General features: G+C 45.1%; 1 protein-coding gene across 1 annotated transcript in view; it reads right to left on the minus strand.

Annotated features, from left to right (window-relative positions):
* Nucleotides 1-315: 315 nt before the first annotated feature.
* Nucleotides 316-22,441, minus strand: part of LOC144493855 (frizzled-3) — a 128,537-nt gene continuing 106,411 nt past the window's right edge. Inside the window, exons 6-8 of the mRNA XM_078213424.1 lie at nt 14,850-14,998; nt 6,696-6,929; nt 316-5,748 (exon numbers count right to left, since the gene is read on the minus strand). Coding sequence (XP_078069550.1) covers nt 5,538-5,748; nt 6,696-6,929; nt 14,850-14,998 — 594 coding nt within the window. The 3' untranslated portion in view covers nt 316-5,537. The remainder of the gene's footprint in view (nt 5,749-6,695; nt 6,930-14,849; nt 14,999-22,441) is intronic.

Here is a 22,441-nt window from a genome sequence, read left to right on the forward strand (position 1 = left end):
TTACAGCGCAGTACAGGCCCTTTGGCCCTCAATGTTGCGCCAACCTATGAAACCAATCTAAAGCCCATTTAACCTACACTATTCCAATATCATCCATATGTTTATCCAATGACCCTTTAAATGCCCTTAATGTTGATGAGTCCACTACTGTTGCAGGCAGGGCATTCCACGCCCTTACTACTCTCTGAGGAAAGAACCTACCTCTGACATCTGTCCTAAATCTATCACCCCTCAATTTAAAGCTATGTCCCCTCGTGCTAGCCATCACCATCCGAGGAAAAAGGCTCTCACTGTCCACCCTATCTAATCCTCTGATCATCTTGTATGCCTCTATTAAGTCACCTCTTAACCTTCTTCTCTCTAACGAAAACAGCCTCAAGTCACTCAGCCTTTCCTCATAAGACCTTCCCACCATACCAGGCAACATCCTGGTAAATCTCCTCTGCACCCTTTCCAATGCTTCCTTTAAGATTAAGGTGGACAAGTCTCCAGGGCCAGATAGGGTCTATCCCAGAAAACTGAGGGGCGAGGGAAGAAATTGCTGAGACCTTGACCAAAATCTCTGTATCCTCTTTTGGTACGGGCAAGGTACCAGAGGATTGGAGAGTAGCTAACATTGTTCCTCTGTTTAAGGAAGGCAAGAGACAATCCGGGAAATTATAGGCCTGTTATAGGCCTCCCCCACATTAGTGGTGGGAAAATTATTGGAGAAGGTTCTTGGGGACAGGATATACTCACATCTGGAAGAGAATAGGCTTATTAGCGATAGGCAGCATGATTGTTTTGAAGGGGAGGTCATGTCTCAAACTTGATTGACTTCTTTGAGGAAGTGATAAGAAGAATTGACCAGGGCAGGGCAGTAGATGTTGTATATATGGACTTTAGTAAAACCTTCAATAAGGTTCCTCATGGCAGGCTAATACATAAGGTGTAGTCATATGGGATCAGAGGTGAGCTGGTAAGATGGATACAAAACTGGTTTGGGCATAGAAAGCAGAGAGTAGCAGTGGAAGGGTACTTTTCAAACTGGAAGTCTGTGACAAGGATCAGTGTTGGGGCTTCTGTTGTTTTATAGATATAAAAATAAAATGATTTGGAGGAAAATGTTCCGATTAGTAAATTTACAGATGATACAAAAATTGGGGGGAGTAAGGGATAGTGAGAATTGTCAGAGGATAAGCAGGATATAAATCAGCTGGAGACCTGGGCTGAAAGGTGGCAGATGGAATTTAATGCGGAAAATGTGAGATGTTGCAATTGGAAAGGTCTGCAGCAGAAGGAAAGTATACAGTAAATGGGAGAGCCCTTAGAAAAATATTAGCATAGAGGGATCTAGGCGTGCATATCCACAGTTCTCTGAAGGTGGCAACTTAGGTGTACATGGTGGTCAAGAAGGCATATGGCATGCTGGCCTACATCGGTCGGGCGTTGAGTATAAGAATTAGAAAATCATGTTGTAGCTGTATAAGACTTTGGTTAGGCTGCATTTGTGGTATTGTGTACAATTCTGGTCGCCACACTACCGGAAGGATGTTGATGCGTTCTAAAGGGTGCAAAACCAGGATGTTACCTGGTTTGGAGGATATAGAAAATTACAGCTCAGAAACAGGCCTTTTGGCCCTTCTTGTCTGTGCCGAACCATTTTTTGCCTAGTCCCACTGACCTGCACTTGGACCATATCCCTCCACACCCCTCTCATCCATGAACCCGTAAGAAAGGTTGAACAAACTTGGATTGTTTTCATTGGAGTGTCGGAGGATGAGGGGGGGACCTGATAGAGATTTACAAGATTATGACAGGCTTGGAAAGAGTGGGTAGTCAGAGTCTTTTTCCCAAGGTTGAAGGGTCAATTACGCGGGAGCATAGGTTGAAAGTGAGAGGGGAAAAGTTTAAAAAGAGATGTAAGGGGCAAATCTTTCACACAGAGAGTGGTGAATGCCTGGAACACGCTGCCGGAGGAGATGGTGGAAGCAGATTCTATAACAACGTTCAAGAGGCATCTGGATAGATACATGAATGGGCAGGGAATAGAGGGATATGGACCACATAAGGCAAGAAAATATCAGATTAGAGGGCACAGACTTGGTGGGCCGAAGGGCCTGTTCCTGCGCTGTACAGTTCTTTGTTCTCTTTAAAGAGGAGACAGTTTACATACAATCAAGGTGCATCCCCATAAATGGGAAAGTAGGGCAAACAAAGCTGGTGGCCCCTGGGTGGCGAGGGCAAGATGAAGCATAAAAATGGGGAAAGGTGAGGGGGGGGTGGGGTGGGCTGGGCTGGGGCAAGTGACATGTCAATTTGATAATACAAGTGAGAACTATGCTGAATATAGAAAGTTTAGAAGTGACAAGAGCGAAGAGACAGTGAGATGAGACTGACAACTAACATAAAAGAGAATCCAAAAGTTTTTCAGCATATAAATAGAAAAAGGATTGCAAAAAGAGTCAGACTAATTAGGGGCTGAAAAGTAAATTTACACGTGGAGACAGAGGGCATAGTTGAGGAAATAATTGATGACTCTGCAATCACCAAGGACAAAGATGCTGTGAATCAGTGAACGAGGAGATAGTTGAGACACTGGATAGGCTAAACATTGATAAAAGAGATATTTGACAGGTTGGCTGCATTTAAACTGAGTAAGTCACCAGGACTGGATCAGATGTATACAAAGAATGCTAAGGGAAGCAAGATAGAAATTGTGGAGGCGCTAGCCATAATCTTCCAATCCACCTTATATACAGGGGTGGTGGCAGAGGATTGGAACAATTGTATGGTAGGAAGAATGAGGAAAAGCAATATAAAGTTTGGAGTACATTTCTACAGTGGCTACAGGAACAGGTGGGCCTGGGGTGTATCACAGAACGTGACAGAGCAAATTGAGAAAAAATAAAGCATACAGGTCCCTGGGCTACATTAATAGTTACAAAAGCAAAGAGGTTGTCTCTGGAAAACAGTGGTTCAATCTCAATTAGCGTACTGTGTACAATTCTGGACACTACAGTTCAATGAAAATATGAAAGCATTGGCAAGAACAGATCTGAGAATGTAAGACTTTAGCTTTGTGGCGAGGTTGGCAAAGTTGGGGCTGTTCTTCTGGAGAGAAGGTTGAGAGGAGGTTTGCTGGATGGACTCTCAATCACGAGGGGTCTGGACAGAACAAACAATGAGAAACTGTTCTTGTTTGCAGCAGGGTTGAGAAACAGAAGACAGATTTAATTTTTGTTTATTTATTAGTGCCACAAGTAGGCTATCACTGCAATGAAGATTTAAAATGACTGGCAAAAGAATCAGAGGCAACAGGAGGAAAAATCTTTTAATGCAGTGATTGGTAAGGTGCATTTCTGAAAGTGTGATGGAGGCAGATACAATCATGACTTTCAAAAGGGGAATTGGATAATTATCTGAAGAGAAAAAATTGCAGGTCTACAGTGACCAGAACAGGGAGCGGAACTAGTGAGTAGCTGTTAGAGATGGGCCAAATGGCCTCCTTTGTTGCTCTAACCAATGATTCTACAATAACTGCATGTGTGAGACACACTACAATCCAGCCTAAGTCACAAAGGGATGATATTATTAAACCCCTGTGTTATCATGCAGTGAGAGACATTTCCATTAAGCTAATCAGATTGCTTTGAGAGAATGAACTTAGTGCAATACCTTTTACAACCTCAGGATATGCTGAAATGCTCACAGCCACTAAAGTATTGAAATGTAATCACCGTTATAATGTAGGAAATGCAGCAGCCAATTTACACATGCAAGATTAACAAACATCAATTTGATAACGACCAGAAACGTTGGTGATGTTGGTTGTGGAGGAAATATTGAAATAGTGCTGTGGGATTTCTTCCAATCCATCTGAGGGGGAACACAGGGTTTAACGTCTTATCAGAAAGATGGCATTTCTTACGCACCCTCTCGGTACTGACATACCTGCGTCGGCCTAGGTCCTGCCTTCAGAACTCTGGAATGGAACCTGAACCTATTACCTTCTAGCTCAGAGGCACCACTATAGAGGATACCAGTGATCAAATTTTCATGTCCTACAGCCTTCACTGCCCTTTGCAATCAGTGGATTACTTGGTGAATATTTTTGGTACAGAATTCATGTGGTATTTAATTACAAAGCAAAGACCTTTGTGAAAATACTGGCAAGTATTTGAAAGCACCTATTTGGACTGAGGTTTGGATAAATGGTCGGCAGGAGAGATCATTACAGGGCAATTTCACTTTTTAAAATCCTGTGTCAGTTCATTTCAGGTGAATTGTATTGAAAATGTATTGGATAGGTGCTAACAAAATATCAGCAAGGAACAATTTTTGTTGCAAAAGCAACAAATGGACAAACAGAGAGTTTATGGTGCAGTTTCCGGCAACAGTAGAATCCATTTGTCCAGATTACATTTTTTTTTGAGGTGGATGTCAGAGCTGGAGTAGGAGGCGGGGGCGTTGCCACTCTGGAGCCATTAAGCTCCCTTTATATCTGGTATAACGTATCATTGAGGTGAGTGCAGTGACACAATGCAGGTCAAACCCCAGTCCAGTATAATTCTCACCAGCTTTTCTTTTTGTTCTTTCATGAGATGTGAACATCACTGGCAAGGCCAGCATTTAAATACTTCAGGCCACAACTCCCTCCAACATCCAGCCCTCTTCAGCAATGCACTATTCAACCAAAACAGAAATGCACCAGTGATAGACTAAACAGTCAGTTTCGCTGCCTCGTCTGCTACTTGTCTGATAGGACAGATATTAGAAGGGCCACCATGAGGTAGCTTCGCAATATCCTGACACAAATAACAAAAACTTTCCATCAGCCCCTCTACAAAACCTACCTCATTTCAAGTTAATACAACATATTTCTACACTTTACACATCGCTTGATCATGACTTTTATACCATGTTTCTAGTAACAGGATTTAATCTCTGAGAGATGGGAATCCTGAAAACTAACAGGTTTCTTATTAATGTCCTTGTCAAGTCTGCCATAAACTTACGAATAGGTCCAAACAACCATCCTTTTGACCAAGGTGTAGACAGGAGTACAGTGTCTTCATAGAGAAATGTACATGTTCAATTAAAGATGTCACAGTAATGATATTAAAAAAGAGGTTGTAAACTCAGATTCATCATCAGCTTTGCAGAGGAATCCAAACTTCCTTACTCTGTCAGTTTTACAGAGAAACCACAGCCAACAGCAGAGTGTGAGGAATGAGAGGCCGAACTCAGCTTTGAGCTTCCTTCTCCTTTGCCTTCACATTGGTTACCACAGTGGTATTGTGTCTAAACTTGTGTTGTTCCAAAGAAGACTTCAGCCACATTTGTGTCAGCCACCATTTAAACCTCCTTGGCAGCATCAGTGGCATTGGATGAGATTGCAGTTAACCAGAGCATGTATGTATTACTCAGTTGCTGACCTATCACAGTGTGTCAGTAAATGAGTTCCCTCTTGCAAATGCTTTGTCAACGGCTGTGGCTTTACCTGTCTTCTATTAAAGCGTGTGCCCCTGCACTGTGTCTTGGATGAGAGGCTTTGTTTAGGCACTTGTGCAGTCTTCCTCGATGACCCGGTTCATGCTGGTACCATGAGTGATGTGAGTAGCTGGATTAGTCAGATCCCTGACACTACTTTGCCGGGACTGGTCGTTCAGGCGGTGTAAGCTGCTTTGCCGAGACTGGTCGTTGAGCCTTGGCAGGCTACCATGCACCAACCGCTCATCCAGACCTCTGAAGCTGCATGGTGTGTATCTGATTTTAAAAGAATGGTCAAATTTTCATTCACCATCACTTGGCAGGAGGTTAGTAATTATAAAACATCATGGACTGGAAAGGGTTCAGACCACAAACTAAGGTGTTCTCCTGCTAGTCTTCTCATAGACAGTGGAGACTCAGAAATACAGCATGGGCTTTTGGACACAATGATTGCTCCTGTAAAGAAAACCTCAACTAATACTCTTCCTGCACATCATGCTGCTCCATTCCCCATTCTTTCATTCTGCAGCACACAGGACAGCTGATCATGGGCAAGCCATGAGACTTGGCCAGTACAGGGATTAAACCTGCCACGTTGGGGGTATCAGCAACACACTTTAACCATTTGAGTTGACCAGGTGTTGCACTTTGCAGGTGTTCTGCTACTTTTCAGTTCACACCAGAGTCATTGATACATTTGGTGAGATTCTCCCCACCTCCCCCACCACGATTTGTGGTGGTGCAGGCAGCCCGCCATTGGCCAGTGGTGAGATCTTTTGGTCTCATCACGGTCCATGGGGGCTTCCCGTTTTCCGCACCCTCTACCGCTGGTAGGACCGGCTGGAAAATCCTGCCAATTGTCTGTGATTCTGCATCTTGTCCACTCCCAATCTCACAGAGCTGTGGCCTCTTCTCTCTAAAACAATGCTGACAGGAAGCATTCACATCTCTGCAGTTCAGCTGTTACTTGCGCCTGATATCACACCAGTAAAATGTGATCAACTCACCCACAATACAGTCTTCCCTCACCTGACCCCCTTCTTCTTAACCTTTATACCCAAATATCAAAACTCAAATCTGGTTTAACCAATGTGAAATGCAACATTAGTTATTTAATGCGATAATACAGACTGAACAGTACAGTTCTATCTGATACTTCATTTGACAAAAGCCTCTCTGACGTGTGATTTGCTGTGGTGTTTTTTTGTAGTGGTATAGCTCACCTTCCATCCCGTGACCTGTGTAGGCTCCCATGGTAACTGCTGAGTTTACTGTGGACACTGCCGGCCTTGCTCCTCTGGTCGTCCATAATGGCGAGTTGCTGCGAGGAGGCGTGAGTGGACGTGCCTTGTGTGGAGGTGCCTCGGGATTTGCGGATGATTGGAGTGTTGGGGTCTCTCAGCAGTGACTGCGCAAACTCGGGTTCTTGCAATACCTGGCGGCTCTCATTTACAGAACTGAAAGGAGAAAGGCAGGAAGTTGGGGTCAATTGTAGAACGCAGTTAACGGGAAGACAATTTTCAGGGAAACTATTAGATTTCCGTTATCGCCCATTCCCCAAAAGAACTTTTACTAAACACTGGTTTCCGATTACCTGCTCCACTTTGGCATTTAAAAATGTGGAATTTTAGGATATATATACACATACATAACAAGTGTTATAGTAAGCAACTTCCTATTTGGAATGTGTATACTCTCGTCTTTACCGGGTATGAGCATCCGTGAGCAACATCATTTGCAGTGTGAGATTTCACAGGTTTAGTCTTCCACGAGGGATCAGTATAACTAGCTGCCTCCAGCTCTGAGCTCTTGCTCTACTGTATTTCGGTATTTTTTATAATATTGAATATCACAACTACTTTTCTGTGACCAAGTTACCACATAGATGTTAGCCTTTATAGAATCCTACAGTGCAGAAGGAGGCCATTCAGCCCATCGAGTCTGCACTGACCTTAATCCCACCCAAGCCCCATCCCCATGCATTTACCCTAACAAGTCCCCCCTGACACTACAGGACAATTCATCATGGCCAATCCATCTAACCGTTGGACTGCAGGAGAAATCGGAGCACCTGGAGAAACTCATGCAGACACAGGGAGAACGTGCAGACTCCACACAGACAGTGTCCCAAGCTGGGAATCGAACCGGGTCCCTGGCACTGTGAGGCAGCAGTGCTAACCACTTGGACACCATGCCTTATTGCAAGAGGATTTGAGTACAGGAGTGAAGAAATCTTGCTGCAACTGAAGAGAGATTTGGTGAGAACACACCTGGAGTATTGTACACAGTTTGGTCGCCTTACGGGAGGAAGAATAAACTGACCATAGAGGGAGTGCAATGAAGTTCATCAGACTGGACCCTGGGATGGCAAGATTGTCATACGAGGAGAAATTGGGTCAACTGGGACTGTATTCACTGGAATTTAGAAGAATGAGGGGGGAATTCTGACAGGACAGGACAGACTGGATGCAGGAATGTTGTTTCCTCTGGCTGGAGTGGGGGGGGGGGGGGAGGGGCATTCTAGAGCAAGGGATCAGTCTCAGGATATGGGGTTGGCCATCTAGGAGAGCAGAGGAGAAGCTTCTTCACTCAAAGTGATGAACCTGTGGAATTCTCTACCACAGATGTTGAGGCCAAATCACTGAATATATTTGAGGAAATAGACTTAGACTCTAAATGTGTCAAGGGGCATGTGGAGTGTGTTGAGTATGGCGTTCAGATAGAGGATCAGCTGTGACCATATTGAATGGTGGAGCAGGCTCGAAGTGAAGATTGGCCTACTCCTTTTTGATTTGATTTATTATTGTCACATGTATTAACATACAATGAAAAGTATTGTTTCTTGCGTGCTGTACAGACAAAGCACACTGTTCATAGAGAAGGAAACGAGAGGGTGCAGAATATAGTGTTATAGTCATAGCGAGGGTATAGAGAAAGATCAACTTAATGCAAAGTATGTCCATTCAAAAGTCTGACAGCAGCAGGGAAGAAGCTGTTGAGTCGGTTGGTACATAACCTCAGACTTTTATATTTTTTTCCCAATGGAAGAAGGTGGAAGAGAGGATGTCCGGGTTGTGTGGGGTCCTTAATTATGCTGGCTGCTTTGCCGAGGCAGCGGGAAGTAGATAGAATCAATGGATAGGAGGCTGGTTTGCGTGATGGATTGGGCTACATTCACGACATTTTGTAGTTCCTTGTGGTCTTGGGCAGAGCAGGAACCATACAAAGCTATGATGCAACAGAAAGAATGCTTTCTATGGTGCAGCTTGCAAAGTTGGTGAGAGTCGTAGCTGACATGCTACATTTCCTTAGTCTTCTGAGAAAGCAGAGGCGTTGGTGGGCTTTCTTAACTATTGTGTCGGCATGGGGGGACCAGGACAGGTTGGTGGTGATCTGGACACCTAAAACCTTGAAGATCTCAACCCTTTCTACTTTTTCCCCGTTGATGTAGACAGGGGCATGTTCTCCTTTACACTTCCTGAAGTCGATGACAATCTCCCTCATTTTGTTGACACTGAGGAAGAGATTATTGTTGCCGCACCAGTTCACTAGGTTCTCTATCTCATTCCTGTACTCTGTCTCATCATTATTTGAGATCCGACCCACTACGGTGGTGTCGTCAGCAAACTTGAAAATCGAATTAGAGGGGAATTTGGCCACACAGTCATAGGTGCATAAGGAGTATAGTAGGGGGCTGAGGACACAGCCTTGTGGGGCACCGGTGTTGAGGATGATCGTGGAGGTGGTGTTGTTGCCTATCCTTACTGATTGTGGTCTGTGAGTTAGGAAATTCAGGATCCAGTCGCAGAGGGAAGTGCCGAGGCCCAGGCCACGGAGTTTGGAGATGAGTTGTGTGGGAATAATAGTGTTGAAGGCTGAGCTGTAGTCAATAAATAGGAGTCTGCCATAGGTGTCCTTGTTATCTAGGTGTTCCAGGGTGAGGACAGGAGTAAAGAAATCTTGCTGCAGCTGAGGACTACAAAGGGTCTCTACTCAAAGTTATCACTAGCATGTTTCAAATTAGGAACTTTATTATATAGCGACACAATGGCATAGTGGTTAGCACTGCTGCCTCACAGCGCCTGGGTATAAGCAACATAGAAACTTTACAGTGCAAAAGGAGGCCATTCGGCCCATCGAGTCTGCACCGACAACAATTCCATCCCAGGCCCTAAGACCACAACCCCACACACTTAATAGAACATAGAACATAGAACATTACAGCGCAGAACAGGCCCTTCGGCCCACGATGTTGCACCGACCAGTTAAAAAAAAACTGTGACCCTCCAACCTAAACCAATTTCTTTTCGTCCATGAACCTATCTACGGATCTCTTAAACGCCCCCAAACTAGGCGCATTTACTACTGATGCTGGCAGGGCATTCCAATCCCTCACCACCCTCTGGGTAAAGAACCTACCCCTGACATCGGTTCTATAACTACCCCCCCTCAATTTAAAGCCATGCCCCCTCGTGCTGGATTTCTCCATCAGAGGAAAAAGGCTATCACTATCCACCCTATCTAAACCTCTAATCATCTTATATGTTTCAATAAGATCCCCTCTTAGCCGCCGCCTTTCCAGCGAAAACAATCCCAAATCCCTCAGCCTCTCCTCATAGGATCTCCCCTCCATACCAGGCAACATCCTGGTAAACCTCCTCTGCACCCTCTCCAAAGCCTCCACATCCTTCCTGTAATGTGGGGACCAGAACTGCACACAGTACTCCAAGTGCGGCCGCACCAGAGTTGTGTACAGTTGCAACATAACGCTACGACTCCTAAATTCAATCCCCCTACCAATAAACGCCAAGACACCATATGCCTTCTTAACAACCTTATCTACTTGATTCCCAACTTTCAGGGATCTATGCACACATACACCTAGATCCCTCTGCTCCTCCACACTATTCAAAGTCCTCCCGTTAGCCCTATACTCAACACATCTGTTATTCCTACCAAAGTGAATTACCTCACACTTCTCCGCATTAAACTCCATCCGCCACCTCTCGGCCCAACTTTGCAACGTCTAAGTCTTCCTGCAAACTACGACACCCTTCCTCACTGTCTACCACACCACCGACTTTGGTGTCATCAGCAAATTTGCTAATCCACCCAACTATACCCTCATCCAGATCATTAATAAATATTACAAACAGCAGTGGCCCCAAAACAGATCCCTGAGGTACACCACTTGTAACCGCACTCCATGATGAATATTTACTATCAACCACCACCCTCTGTTTCCTATCCGCTAGCCAATTCCTGATCCAATTTCCTAGATCACCCCCAATCCCATACATCTGCATTTTCTGCAGAAGCCTACCATGGTGAACCTTATCAAACGCCTTACTAAAATCCATATATACCACGTCCACTGCCTTGCCCCCATCCACCTCCTTGGTCACTTTCTCAAAAAACTCAATAAGGTTAGTAAGGCACGACCTACCTGCCACAAAACCATGCTGACTATCACCTATCAATTCATTACTCTCCAAATAACTATAAATCCTATCCCTTATAATTTTTTCCAACATCTTGCCGACAACAGAAGTGAGACTCACCGGTCTATAATTCCCGGGGAAGTCTCTGTTCCCCTTCTTAAACAATGGGACAACATTCGCTAACCTCCAATCTTCTGGTACTATACCAGAGGCCAACGACGACCTGAAGATCAGAGCCAGAGGCTCTGCAATCACTTCTCTTGCCTCCCAGAGAATCCTTGGATAAATCCCATCCGGACCAGGGGATTTATCTATTTTCAGACCCTCCAGAATATCCTGCACATCCTCGTTATCAACTGTAATACTGTCTATTCTACTCCCTTGCAACCCAGTGTCCTCCTCAGCTATATTCATGTCCCCTTGCGTGAACACCGAAGAGAAATATTGGTTCAATGCTTCACCAATCTCCTCCGGTTCCACACATAACTTCCCTCTGCCATCTATAACTGGCCCTAAACTTGCCCTAACCAACCTTCTGTTCTTGACATACCTATAGAACGCCTTAGGATTCTCTTTAACCCTATCCGCCAAAGTCTTCTCATGTCCCCTTTTAGCCCTTCTAAGCTCGCTCTTCAACTCCCTCTTAGCCAATCTAAAGCTTTCTAGTGCACTACCCGAGTGCTCACGTCTCATCCGAACATAAGCCTCCTTTTTCTTTTTAACCAACAAAGAAACTTTTTTGGTGCACCACGGTTCCCTAGCCCTACCAATTCCTCCTTGCCTGACAGGGACATACCTATCACAGACTCGCAGTAGCTGCTCCTTGAAAAAACTCCACATGTCGGACGTTCCCAGTCCCTGTAATCTCCTAGTCCAACCTATGTTTCCTAATTCTCTCCTAATAGCCTCATAATTACCCTTCCCCCAGCTAAAACCACTGGCCCGAGGTTCATGCCTATCCCTTTCCATCACTAAGGTGAACGTAACCGAATTGTGGTCACTATCACCAAAATGCACACCAACTTCCAAGTCTAGCACCTGGTCTGGCTCATTTCCCAGCACCAGATCCAATATAGCCTCACCTCTAGTTGGCCTGTCTACATACTGAGTCAAAAAACCTTCCTGCACGCTTTGAACAAAAACTGACCCCTCTAACGAGCTAGAGCTATAACAATTCCAGTCAATATTAGTCAAGTTAAAATCCCCCATAACAATTGCCCTATTACTTTCACTCCTAAGCAGGATTGACTCCGCAATCCTTTCCTCAACCTCTCTAGAACTTTTAGGAGGTCTATAAAAGACTCCCAACAGGGTGACCTCTCCTCTCCTATTTCTAATCTCCGCCCATACTACCTCAACAGATAAGTCCTCATCAAACCTCCTCTCTGACACTGTGATACAATCTCTGACCAATAATGCTACCCCTCCCCCTCTTCTACCTCCTTCCCTACTTCGACTAAAACATTTGAACCCCGGGACCTGCAGCATCCATTCCTGCCCCTGCTCTATCCATGTCTCTGAAATAGCCACAACATCGAAGTCCCAGGTACTGATCCACGCTGCAAGTTCACCTACTTTATTGCGAATACTCCTGGCATTGAAGTATACACATTTCAAACCCTGCTCCACCCCACCTCTGCAATGCCGTGCATTGCAGTCCCCATCCATGCATCCCTCACTTTCAGCCCCACTACTCAGGATCCCTCCCCCCCCCCGAATCAGTTTAAACCTCCCTGCATGGCCTTAGCAAATTTACCCCCCAGGATATTGGTCCCCTTCTGATTAAGGTGTAGACCATCCTTCTCATAGAGGTCACACCTTCCCCAGTACGAGCCCCAATTGCTTAAGTACCTGAACCCCTCCCTCCTGCACCATCCCCTCAGCCATGAATTCAAACCTTCCCTCTCCCTATTCCTCTCTAAACTATCCCGTGGTACAGGCAAGAGTCCAGAGATAACCACTCTGTCAGTCTTGGCCTTTAGTTTCCACCCCAACTCCATAAATCCCTGCCTAATATCCCCTTCCCCTATCCTCCCTATGTCGTGTGTCCCCACATGTACAATAACTTGTGGTTTATCTCCCTCCCCCCTAAGAGTCCTGAATACCCTGTCAGACACATCCCGGACCCCAGCCCCTGGTAGGCAACACACCAACCCTGAGTCCCTACCTTTAGTTCCGACCCTCCTATCTGTCCCCTTAATTGTGGAGTCCCCAATCACAAGGCCCAGTCTTTTACAGCCCCTAACCACCTGAGCTTTCTCACTCGGCTCACCCCCAGAGATCTGCTCTCTATGCTCAGTTGATTCCTCCTCAACTGTAGCCTCCAGCACCGAAAACCTATTATGGAGGGGAACCGCCCCAGGGGATTGTCTTCCCGATTGCTTCTTACCCCTCCTCCTGGCATTGACCCAAGCCTCATTTCTAGGAGTTACTATTTCTCTATAACTCCTATCAACTTCCACCTCCGCCTCCCGAATTATGCGGAGTTCCTCTACCTCCCCCTCCAGCTCCTTTACACGCTCCTCCAGAAGCTGCAATCTAATGCACTTCTTACAACTAAAATCTCCTGAAACACTACTGGATTTCCTCACCACATACATCCCACAGGAGATGCAGCATACTGCCTGAACTGCCATCCCTGAAGCCATTACCAGCAAGAAAAAAAGAAAACAAAAAACTTCCCCACACTTCCCCAACTGTCACTCTCCACTGCAGCCCGAGCAACACTCCCTCACTGAGACACCAACTGTCACACTCTACTGCAGCCCGAGCAGCACTCCCTCACTGAGACACCAACTGTCACACTCTACTGCAGCCCGAGCAGCACTCCCTCACTGAGACACCAACTGTCACACTCTACTGCAGCCCGAGCAGCACTCCCTCACTGAGACACCAACTGTCACACTCTACTGCAGCCCGAGCAGCACTCCCACACTGAGACACCAACTGTCACTCTCTACTGCAGCCCGAGCAGCACTCCCTCACTGAGACACCAACTGTCACACTTACCCCGCTAATCCCTCTATCCTACACATCCTGGGTCACTATGGGCAATTTAGCATGGCCAATCCACCTAACCTGCACTTCTTTGGACTGTGGGAAGAAACTGGAGCACCCGGAGGAAACCCACACAGACGCGGGGAGAATGTGCAAACTCCACACAGACAGTGACCCAAGCCGGGAATCGAACCCAGATCCCTGGAGCTGTGAGGGAGCAGTGCTAACCACTGTCCCACCATGCCGCCCCATGCTCTAACCATCATTCACAATTCTCATGGGCTTGGGTCAGTCCTGATCAGAAATGTCACACACCAATTAATATGTGGTTGTACCATAAAACCACAGCAACCCAATGCAATGAATGAATAACAGCGGGAGTGACCTGTACTGAAACTGAAGTCACACAAGATCACTAGAATTACTCCCATCACAAAAGGAGGTGTGTTAGATGAATATCATCACTCACCACTTACTCGGACACTTTCAGTGCTCTTAACTACCCCAACGGGTTGCCGAAACTCAAAACATACCTCGGCACGAGTGGGATCTGGCTCTCTGCTATAGAAATGAGGCAGCAAGACCCCCCAAAAAAAAAAGAAACGAGTCAAAACACCAACTTCCCCTGTTCAGCTTTGGCAAAGCATCACCTGGACTCGAAACATCAGCTCTTTTCTTTCCTTAGAGATTCTGCCAGACCTGCTGAGATTGTCCAGCATTCTCTCTTTTGGTCCCCAGTTCACCCCCCCCCCCCCCCCCCCCCCCCCCAAGAACAAAACATGTATATTTATGGTCATCTGTTTCTCTTCTCTCAGTGACTCTGATGCAGTGTTTCACAATGAAGAGCTAGCTAGAATAAGGTGCAAATGTGTGGCAGGTAGTGCAGAAAGAGTACAGCTGAGGAGTGCAAGGGAATGCAGCACAAAAAAGCAGACTCACTCTTTTTTCTTGCGCCCATGGAAGAAGCTGGCCCATTCAAAGCAGGTCTTCTTGCTGCCAACCCAGAACACAGAGGGAATTCCAACAATCAGAGCCATCAGGTACTTCATGAGGAAGAGAATAAGATCGGGGCGGCTCACCTGGGTGACCTGATGAGAGACGGGAATAATGAGACATGGTATTTTTAAAGATTAAGAATATACATGTTGGCATATTGTGGAATTTTGCAGCCAACTCAGAGGATAGAATAATTTTATTCTAATTAAGGCTCACACTCGTGCATTAATTTACATTTTTCCATTATGGACACTATTACACATCCCATTCCACAACACACGACCATGCTGCATCCTCCTACACAATGCCATATCCCAGCCTCAGAACAAAGTTAAAGTTCATTTATTAGTCACAAGTAGGATTACATTAACACTGCAATGAAGTTACTGTGAAAATCCCCTAGTCGCCACACTCCACACCTGTTTGGGTACACCGAGGGAGAATTTAGCATGGCCAATGCACCTAACCAGCACATTGTGCCTCCCTACCTCTCACTGTAGCGCATGTACTTGAACCTTTAAGGAGTGTAGGGTGTAACGTCCCCCAATTTCAGCAAAATGCACAAATAAAATATTTTTTCTAAACTCTGTTTTTGTCAAAATTAGCGAAGAGGAAAGTACAGCCGTCAATAATTAAATTAATATTGGCTTCTATTCATTACATTTATTAATTTTCCAAATTAATTTTCCAAATAGGAGATGGATAAATGAATAAAGTTTCTATGGACCTCAGCAGTAACTCAGGACTTTTGTGTATAAAGTAAATGCAAAGTCATTTGCCTCCAAAGAATCTTAGGGGACAAGTCCAAAAATAGACTTAGGTGGATTGGCCATGATAAATTGTCCATTGTCAGGGGATTAGAAATCATAGAAACCCTACAGTACAGAAAGAGGCCATTCGCCCATCAAGTCTGCACCGACCACAATCCCACCCAGGCCCTACCCCCATATCCCTACATATTTTACCCGCTAATCCCTCTAATCTACACATCCCAGGACACTAAGGGGCAATTTTAGCATGGCCAATCAACCTAACCCGCACATCTTTGGACTGTGGGAGGAAACCGGAGCACCCGGAGGAAACCCACGCAGACACGAGGAGAATGTGCAAACTCCACACAGACAGTGACCCAAGCTGGGAATCGAACCCAGGTCCCTGGCGCTGTGAAGCAGCAGTGCTAACCACTTTTCCAACGTGCCGCCCGGGGTTACAGGGATAGGGCCTGGATGGGATCTTTGTTGCTGTGGGCTCAATGGGCCGAATGGCCTCCTTCTGCACTGTAGGGATTCTATAAAAAAGTTTCAGGCTTCCTCTTCTAGCCATCAACAGCAGAGGCTGCTTTGACCCTGCAATTACTGAAACAAAGAACTCAATAATCGGTTACCTGACGGCAGTGTCTGAAGGACATTTAAAGTGGATCCAACATCCAATTGTGCCATTAATTCTGCAGGTATCTAGAACTCATTGCACTGGAGTCTTCTACCCAAATCACTCAGGTAGGTCATTCCCCTGTAACTATAGTATTTATTATATAATGGGGAGCTGAAAACTGGCTGCTGCCTCAGCAAATGCAAGAAAGTTCATCAGTGAGGAAGGGTAAAATAATTATGGAGAAACATGGTTACAGTATCCTAGGCCCCACAACAAAAGCAAACACCATTCACATTATTAGAACATAGAACAGTACAGCACAGTACAGGCCCTTCGGCCCACGATGTTGTGCCGAACCTTTTCCGAAACCAAGATCAAGCTGTCCCACTCCCTAGTGTGCTCCATGTGCCTATCCAATAACCGCCTGAAAGTTCCTAAAGTGTCTGACTCCCCTATCACAGCAGGCAGTCCATTCCACACCCCAACCACTCTCTGAGTAAAGAACCTACCTCGTACATCCCTCCTACATCTCCCACCATGCCCCCTAGTAACAGCTACATCCACCCGAGGAAATAGTCTCTGAACGTCCACTCTATCAATCCCCCTCATCATCTTATAAACTTCTATTAAGTCGCCTCTCAACCTCCTTCGCTCTAAAGAGAAAAGCCCCAGCTCCCTCAACCTTTCCTCATAAGACCTACCCTCCAAACCAGGCAGCATCCTGGTAAATCTCCTTTGCACTCTTTCCAGTGCTTCCACATCCTTCTTATAGTGAGGTGACCAGGACTGCACACAATATTCCAAATGTGGTCTCACCAAGGTCCTGTACAGTTGCAGCATAACCCCACGGTTCTTAAACTCAAACCCCCTGTTAAGTGGCAACCGTCAGAGATCTGTGGCTATGAACCCCAAGATCTCTCTGTTCCTCCACATTCCTCAGGACCCTACCTTTCACCCTGTAATCCGCATTCAAATTTGTCCTACCAAAATGAATCACCTCGCACTTATCAATGTTAAACTCCATCTGCCATTTTTCGGCCCAGCTCTGCATCCTATCAATGTCTCTTTGCAGCCTACAACAGCCCTCCACCTCATCCACGACTCCACCAATCTTGGTGTCATCTGTAAATTTACTGATCCACCCTTCAGCCCCCTCCTCCAAGTCATTGATAAAAATCACAAATAGCAGAGGACCCAGCACTGATCCTTGTGGTACACCGCTAGTAACTGGTCTCCAGTCTGAAAATTTTCCATCCACCACCACCCTCTGTCTTCTATGAGATACAGTAAGAAGTCTCACAACACCAGATTAAAGTCCAACAGGTTTATTTGGTAGCAAATTTGTCCTACCAAAATTGCTACCAAATAAACCTGTTGGACTTTAACCTGGTGTTGTGAGACTTCTTACTGTGCTTACCCCAGTCCAACGCCGGCATCTCCACATCATGACTTCTATGAGATAGCCAGTTACTTATCCAATCAGCCAAATTTCCCTCTATCCCACACCTCCTTACTTTCTTCATGAACCGACCATGGGGAACCTTATCAAACACCTTACTAAAATCCATGTATATGACATCAACTGCTCTACCTTCATCAACACACTTAGTTACCTCCTCAAAAAATTCAATCAAATTTGTGAGGCAAGACTTGCCCTTCACGAATCCATTCTTGGCCATTTGGCTTCCTCTACCATGTAACTGGCATCAAAACACAACTGATAGCACTAGGTACTTGTGTCTAGAACCAGGAAGCTGTATGCAATATATTTTTATCCTGAATACTTCATCAGACTGTAGATAATACTTCATGATGCAAGTCTCCATGTATAATCAATTCTATTAAAAAGGCTACAGGGAAGATGAACAAAGGTGAAACATTCCCAATACACGTTTGATTTAAAGGTGTTTTCAAATGTAGCAGGAGACAATGCAATTCAAACCTGTCAATAATTAGCACCAAAGCCTCTGGCAAAGACAGGTGTTGGACATTAACTGCTATTTGTTACAACAGCTGCCTAACCCACTCAGCACAAGATGCATCAATGGACTACAACCATCACTTTACGTGCTCCACCTGTTTCCCAGAAGCTCCCAGAGCTCACATTAGAAGATGTATTGAGCATGTTCAAGACATATAGATTTCTAGATATTAATGACAACAAGGGATATGGGATAGTACAGGAAAGTGATATTGAGATAGATGAACAACCATGATGATGTAAACTGAGTGGTACAGCAGGTTCACCCGGCCATGCTAAATTGCACCTTAGTGTCCAAAAGATGTGCAGGTTAGGTGGATTGACCACGAGCGGGGCTACGGGATAGGGCGAGGGAATGGGCCTAGATAGAGTGCTCTTTCGGAGTGTTGGTGCAGACTCAATGGGCTGAATGGCCTCCTTCTGCACTGTAGAGATTCTATTCTATAGATACCGAACAGGCACAGTGCTCCAGTGCATGCTGAACCACAAAACCATGTTGACTGACTTCCCGACTGAATTTTCCACATGATCTCCCAGTAACCGAGGCTGGCCAACACTTGTATGCGTTGCCCAATCACCAATTACAGTCAGACATCACAACAGGTTTGGAAAGGGGCTACTTACTTAGATTGTGAAAAGTTGTGTACAGGGGAAAGAAGAAAGCACAAAAATACATGAATAGTTATTCCAGCTACAATTTTCTTTTGCCAAAACAATGACCGGAGAACTGGATATGCAAAGTACTGACTGACCAATGCACTATCCTGTAGAGCAGCAGGTCATGTGTTTCCCTACAAGATTCATCAAGGTAACTGAAACACAGTGAGGGTATCAGATCATTGGTCAATCCAAGCCACTTGTGGTATACTATAGGGTGTCTTGACAGAATCCTCACCTGCCTTATTAAGTTAGACACATCTCAATTCTCAGGGGTATGCGAATGGGTAAATTGTTGTATTTCTCCAACATCAGAATGTGTTATAGATCACCTGGTAAGGGAACTTCCACTTTGGCATTACCCTGCTGAGCTATTCAAAGACACATGTCACTGTAATGTCTACCTGCTAAATGTGCTGAGAATTTCATCCTATAGTTCAGGCACCGATGGATCAATGATGTTGTGTGCAGCAGAGGATGTTTTTCTCAATATGCCTTTGAGATCATCACATGACTGTAGGTTGAGAGTAAAGAAGGGGAGGTGGGGAGTAATTGTTTCTGATTATTCCTGACCATCATGGTGTAGAGCATACAATTCAAGGCTTTGATGTAGCAGACAATATCATTCTGTGCCACAGAGGCAGGATCCATACCTAGTGAGACAGGGAGTTGAGCTTTCACAAGGCTCTCCATCTCCCAGCACATTTCGCTTGCTTGATTATCACGTCAAATCTGCAGCAAGAACCTGGCTTATATCCTGGATTGGTCTTGATGCCTGTTACTTCAGATACTATGCTTAATGCTGCCAGTAGGTAAGGAGTCTCACAACACCAGGTTAAAGTCCAACAGCACTAGCTTTCGGAGTCTCAGGCTCCTTCATCAGGTGAGTGAGGACTTGTGTTCTCAAACAGGGCATAGACAGACACAAACTCAATTTACAAGATAATGGTTGGAATGCGAGTCTTTACAGGTAATCAAGTCTTAAAGGTACAGACAATGTGAGTGGAGAGAGGGCCAAGCACAGGTTAAAGCGATGTGTATTGTCTCCAGCCAGGACAGTTAGTGAGATTTTGCAAGCCCAGGAAAGTCATGGGGGTTACAGATAGTGTGACATGAACCCAAAATCCCAGTTGAGGCCGTCCTCATCTGTGCGGAACTTGGCCATCAATTTCTGCTCAGCGATTCTGCGTTGTCGTGTGTCGTGAAGGCCGCCTTGGAGAACGCTTACCCGAAGATCAGAGGCTGAATGCCCGTGACTGGTGAAGTGTTCCCCGATTGGAAGGGAATACTCCTGCCTGGTGATTGTCAGGAGTTCTCCAAGTAAGCATTCTCCAAGGTGGCCTTCACAACAATGCAGAATCGCTGAGCAGAAATTGATAGCCAAGTTCCACACACATGAGGACGGCCTCAACCGGGATCTTGGGTTTATGTCACACTATCTGAAACCCCCATGACTTGCCTGGGCTTGCAAAATCTCACTAACTGTCCTGGCTGGAGACAATACACATCTCTTTAACCTGTGCTTGGCCCTCTCTCCACTCAACATTGTCTGTCCTTTAAGACTTGATTCCAACCATTATCTTGTAAATTGAGTTTGTGTCTGTCTATGCCCTGTTTGTGAACACAAGTCCTCACTCACCTGATGAAGGAGCCTGAGACTCCGAAAGCTAGTGCTGCCAAATAAACCTGTTGGACTTTAACCTGGTGTTGTGAGACTTCTTACTGTGCTTATCCCAGTCCAACGCCGGCATCTCCACATCACAGCATTAAGCATTCCCATAGCACTGGCTGGAAACAAAACAAAATTTCCTATTCCCAACAAAATGCCTTTATTCCAATTAACAATTTCCAATCGTGTAATATCCTTTCCTAACCTCTCTTTTCAGAAGAGCCACCCCAAATAGAAGCTTTGGGTACAGGTTTTGATTTAATGCCTTTCTGCAAATTGACTGCAGTTTTATAATAAAAATCCTGTTGAAGTGTCAGCCTCAGAAATAATAAACTCTGTATGGGTTAATTTTTGAAACATTAACCCTCAGCCTATTTTAAATGGATTTTACATTGACAATGGTATTTTCAAATCTTTATTAAACACAGCTCTAATCTGTGGGGGGATTGAAACAGGCTAAAAAAAACTGCGGCAAGCTTCAACAGGACTTGGGAATCAAATTGACAAAACCTGATCCCATGCTGTTGATCCTTTAATTATCTTTCATGCTTCACAAATCTGTATGTGGTCTTAATTTGATGCGTAACGTGACAGTAGCCAGAGGGGCAATAAGGCATTGGACAATCTGACAGGTGTATTGGAAAGAATGACCCAAAATGTTAGTGAAACCAGCAGTAATTTTAGACAAACTATTTCTACTTCTCGTATATCACATGTCCAGCCACATTTAGTCCCTCTTAATTTTCAGCCTTTACTGCTGGTAATGGCTGCTTCCGGGGTACAGTTCCACCAGACTTAACAGTCCATTAGCATTTAATCCAAGTGGCGATTTTGTCTCTGATATTTGATGGGCTATTCAACCAACAAGTGAGCTAAATCCAGACCTGGTTCAGTTCTTATTCTCTGTCAGGATCAATATCAATTGCAGTAAATCTAGCACGATCCCATTCAAATCTTCAACATCTCAGAGGACGGCAGGTACAGCAAAACCTCCTGTTGTTTGTTCTGGGATACCCATCACAAAGGGAATGCTGGACTGTGAGCATTATTTACAAACGCTTTCTCCAGCTAACCTGATCTCCAAATCATCTTATTCAAGTAAAATGTTTGCTATGTTTAAAATTCTCTGGCATTAAGTAGTCCAAGTGGTGCCCAATAATACCCGGTACTGGAAAAATCAAAGTTCTAGGTGTGAGCAGAATCTCGAAATGATCACCGTGTAGCTGAAACCCCACTCTGCTAAATCATCAACTCCCTCCCGGGAGGGATCAGAATCTGTCTCTTTGTGCCCAGAGAGAGATGGTAATTGCTGCAGTCACTTTGATCCTTCTGTTTCTGTACAAGATGACTATTTTTCTATGTCTTAATCCTTCCTTCCAGCAAAGGCACAACAGTTCATGAAGATGCTGCAGCAGTGCCAGGTTTCCACTTCTGATGATTTCAGGTGGACTGCCATCGTCTCCTGAGGTTTTACCACTGGCAAAACAGTCAATGGTCTTGTTGAGTTCTATGGTGGGTTTGCTGTCCAGCACTTCCCATGACATGAATGTCTGAATGGCACTCAGCACTTCTCTGTTGTGTAGAGTTTGACCTTTGCAGATGGAAAGGTCAAACTCTGCACAACAGAGAAAGTTGAGTGATGACCATCCCCATGTTGGGCTCTAGAACATAAGAAATAGGAGCAGGAGTAGGCCATCTAGCCCCTCGAGCCTGCCCCGCCATTCAATAAGATCATGGCTGATCTGACAGTGGTTTAGTTCCACTTACCCGCCCGCTCCCCATAACCCTTAATTCCCTTATTGATCAGAAATCTATCTACCTGTGACTTAAACATATTTAACGAGGTAGCATTCCACT

Source organism: Mustelus asterias, chromosome 5, assembly GCF_964213995.1.
Source record: "Mustelus asterias chromosome 5, sMusAst1.hap1.1, whole genome shotgun sequence".
Taxonomy (NCBI): Eukaryota; Metazoa; Chordata; class Chondrichthyes; order Carcharhiniformes; family Triakidae; genus Mustelus; species Mustelus asterias.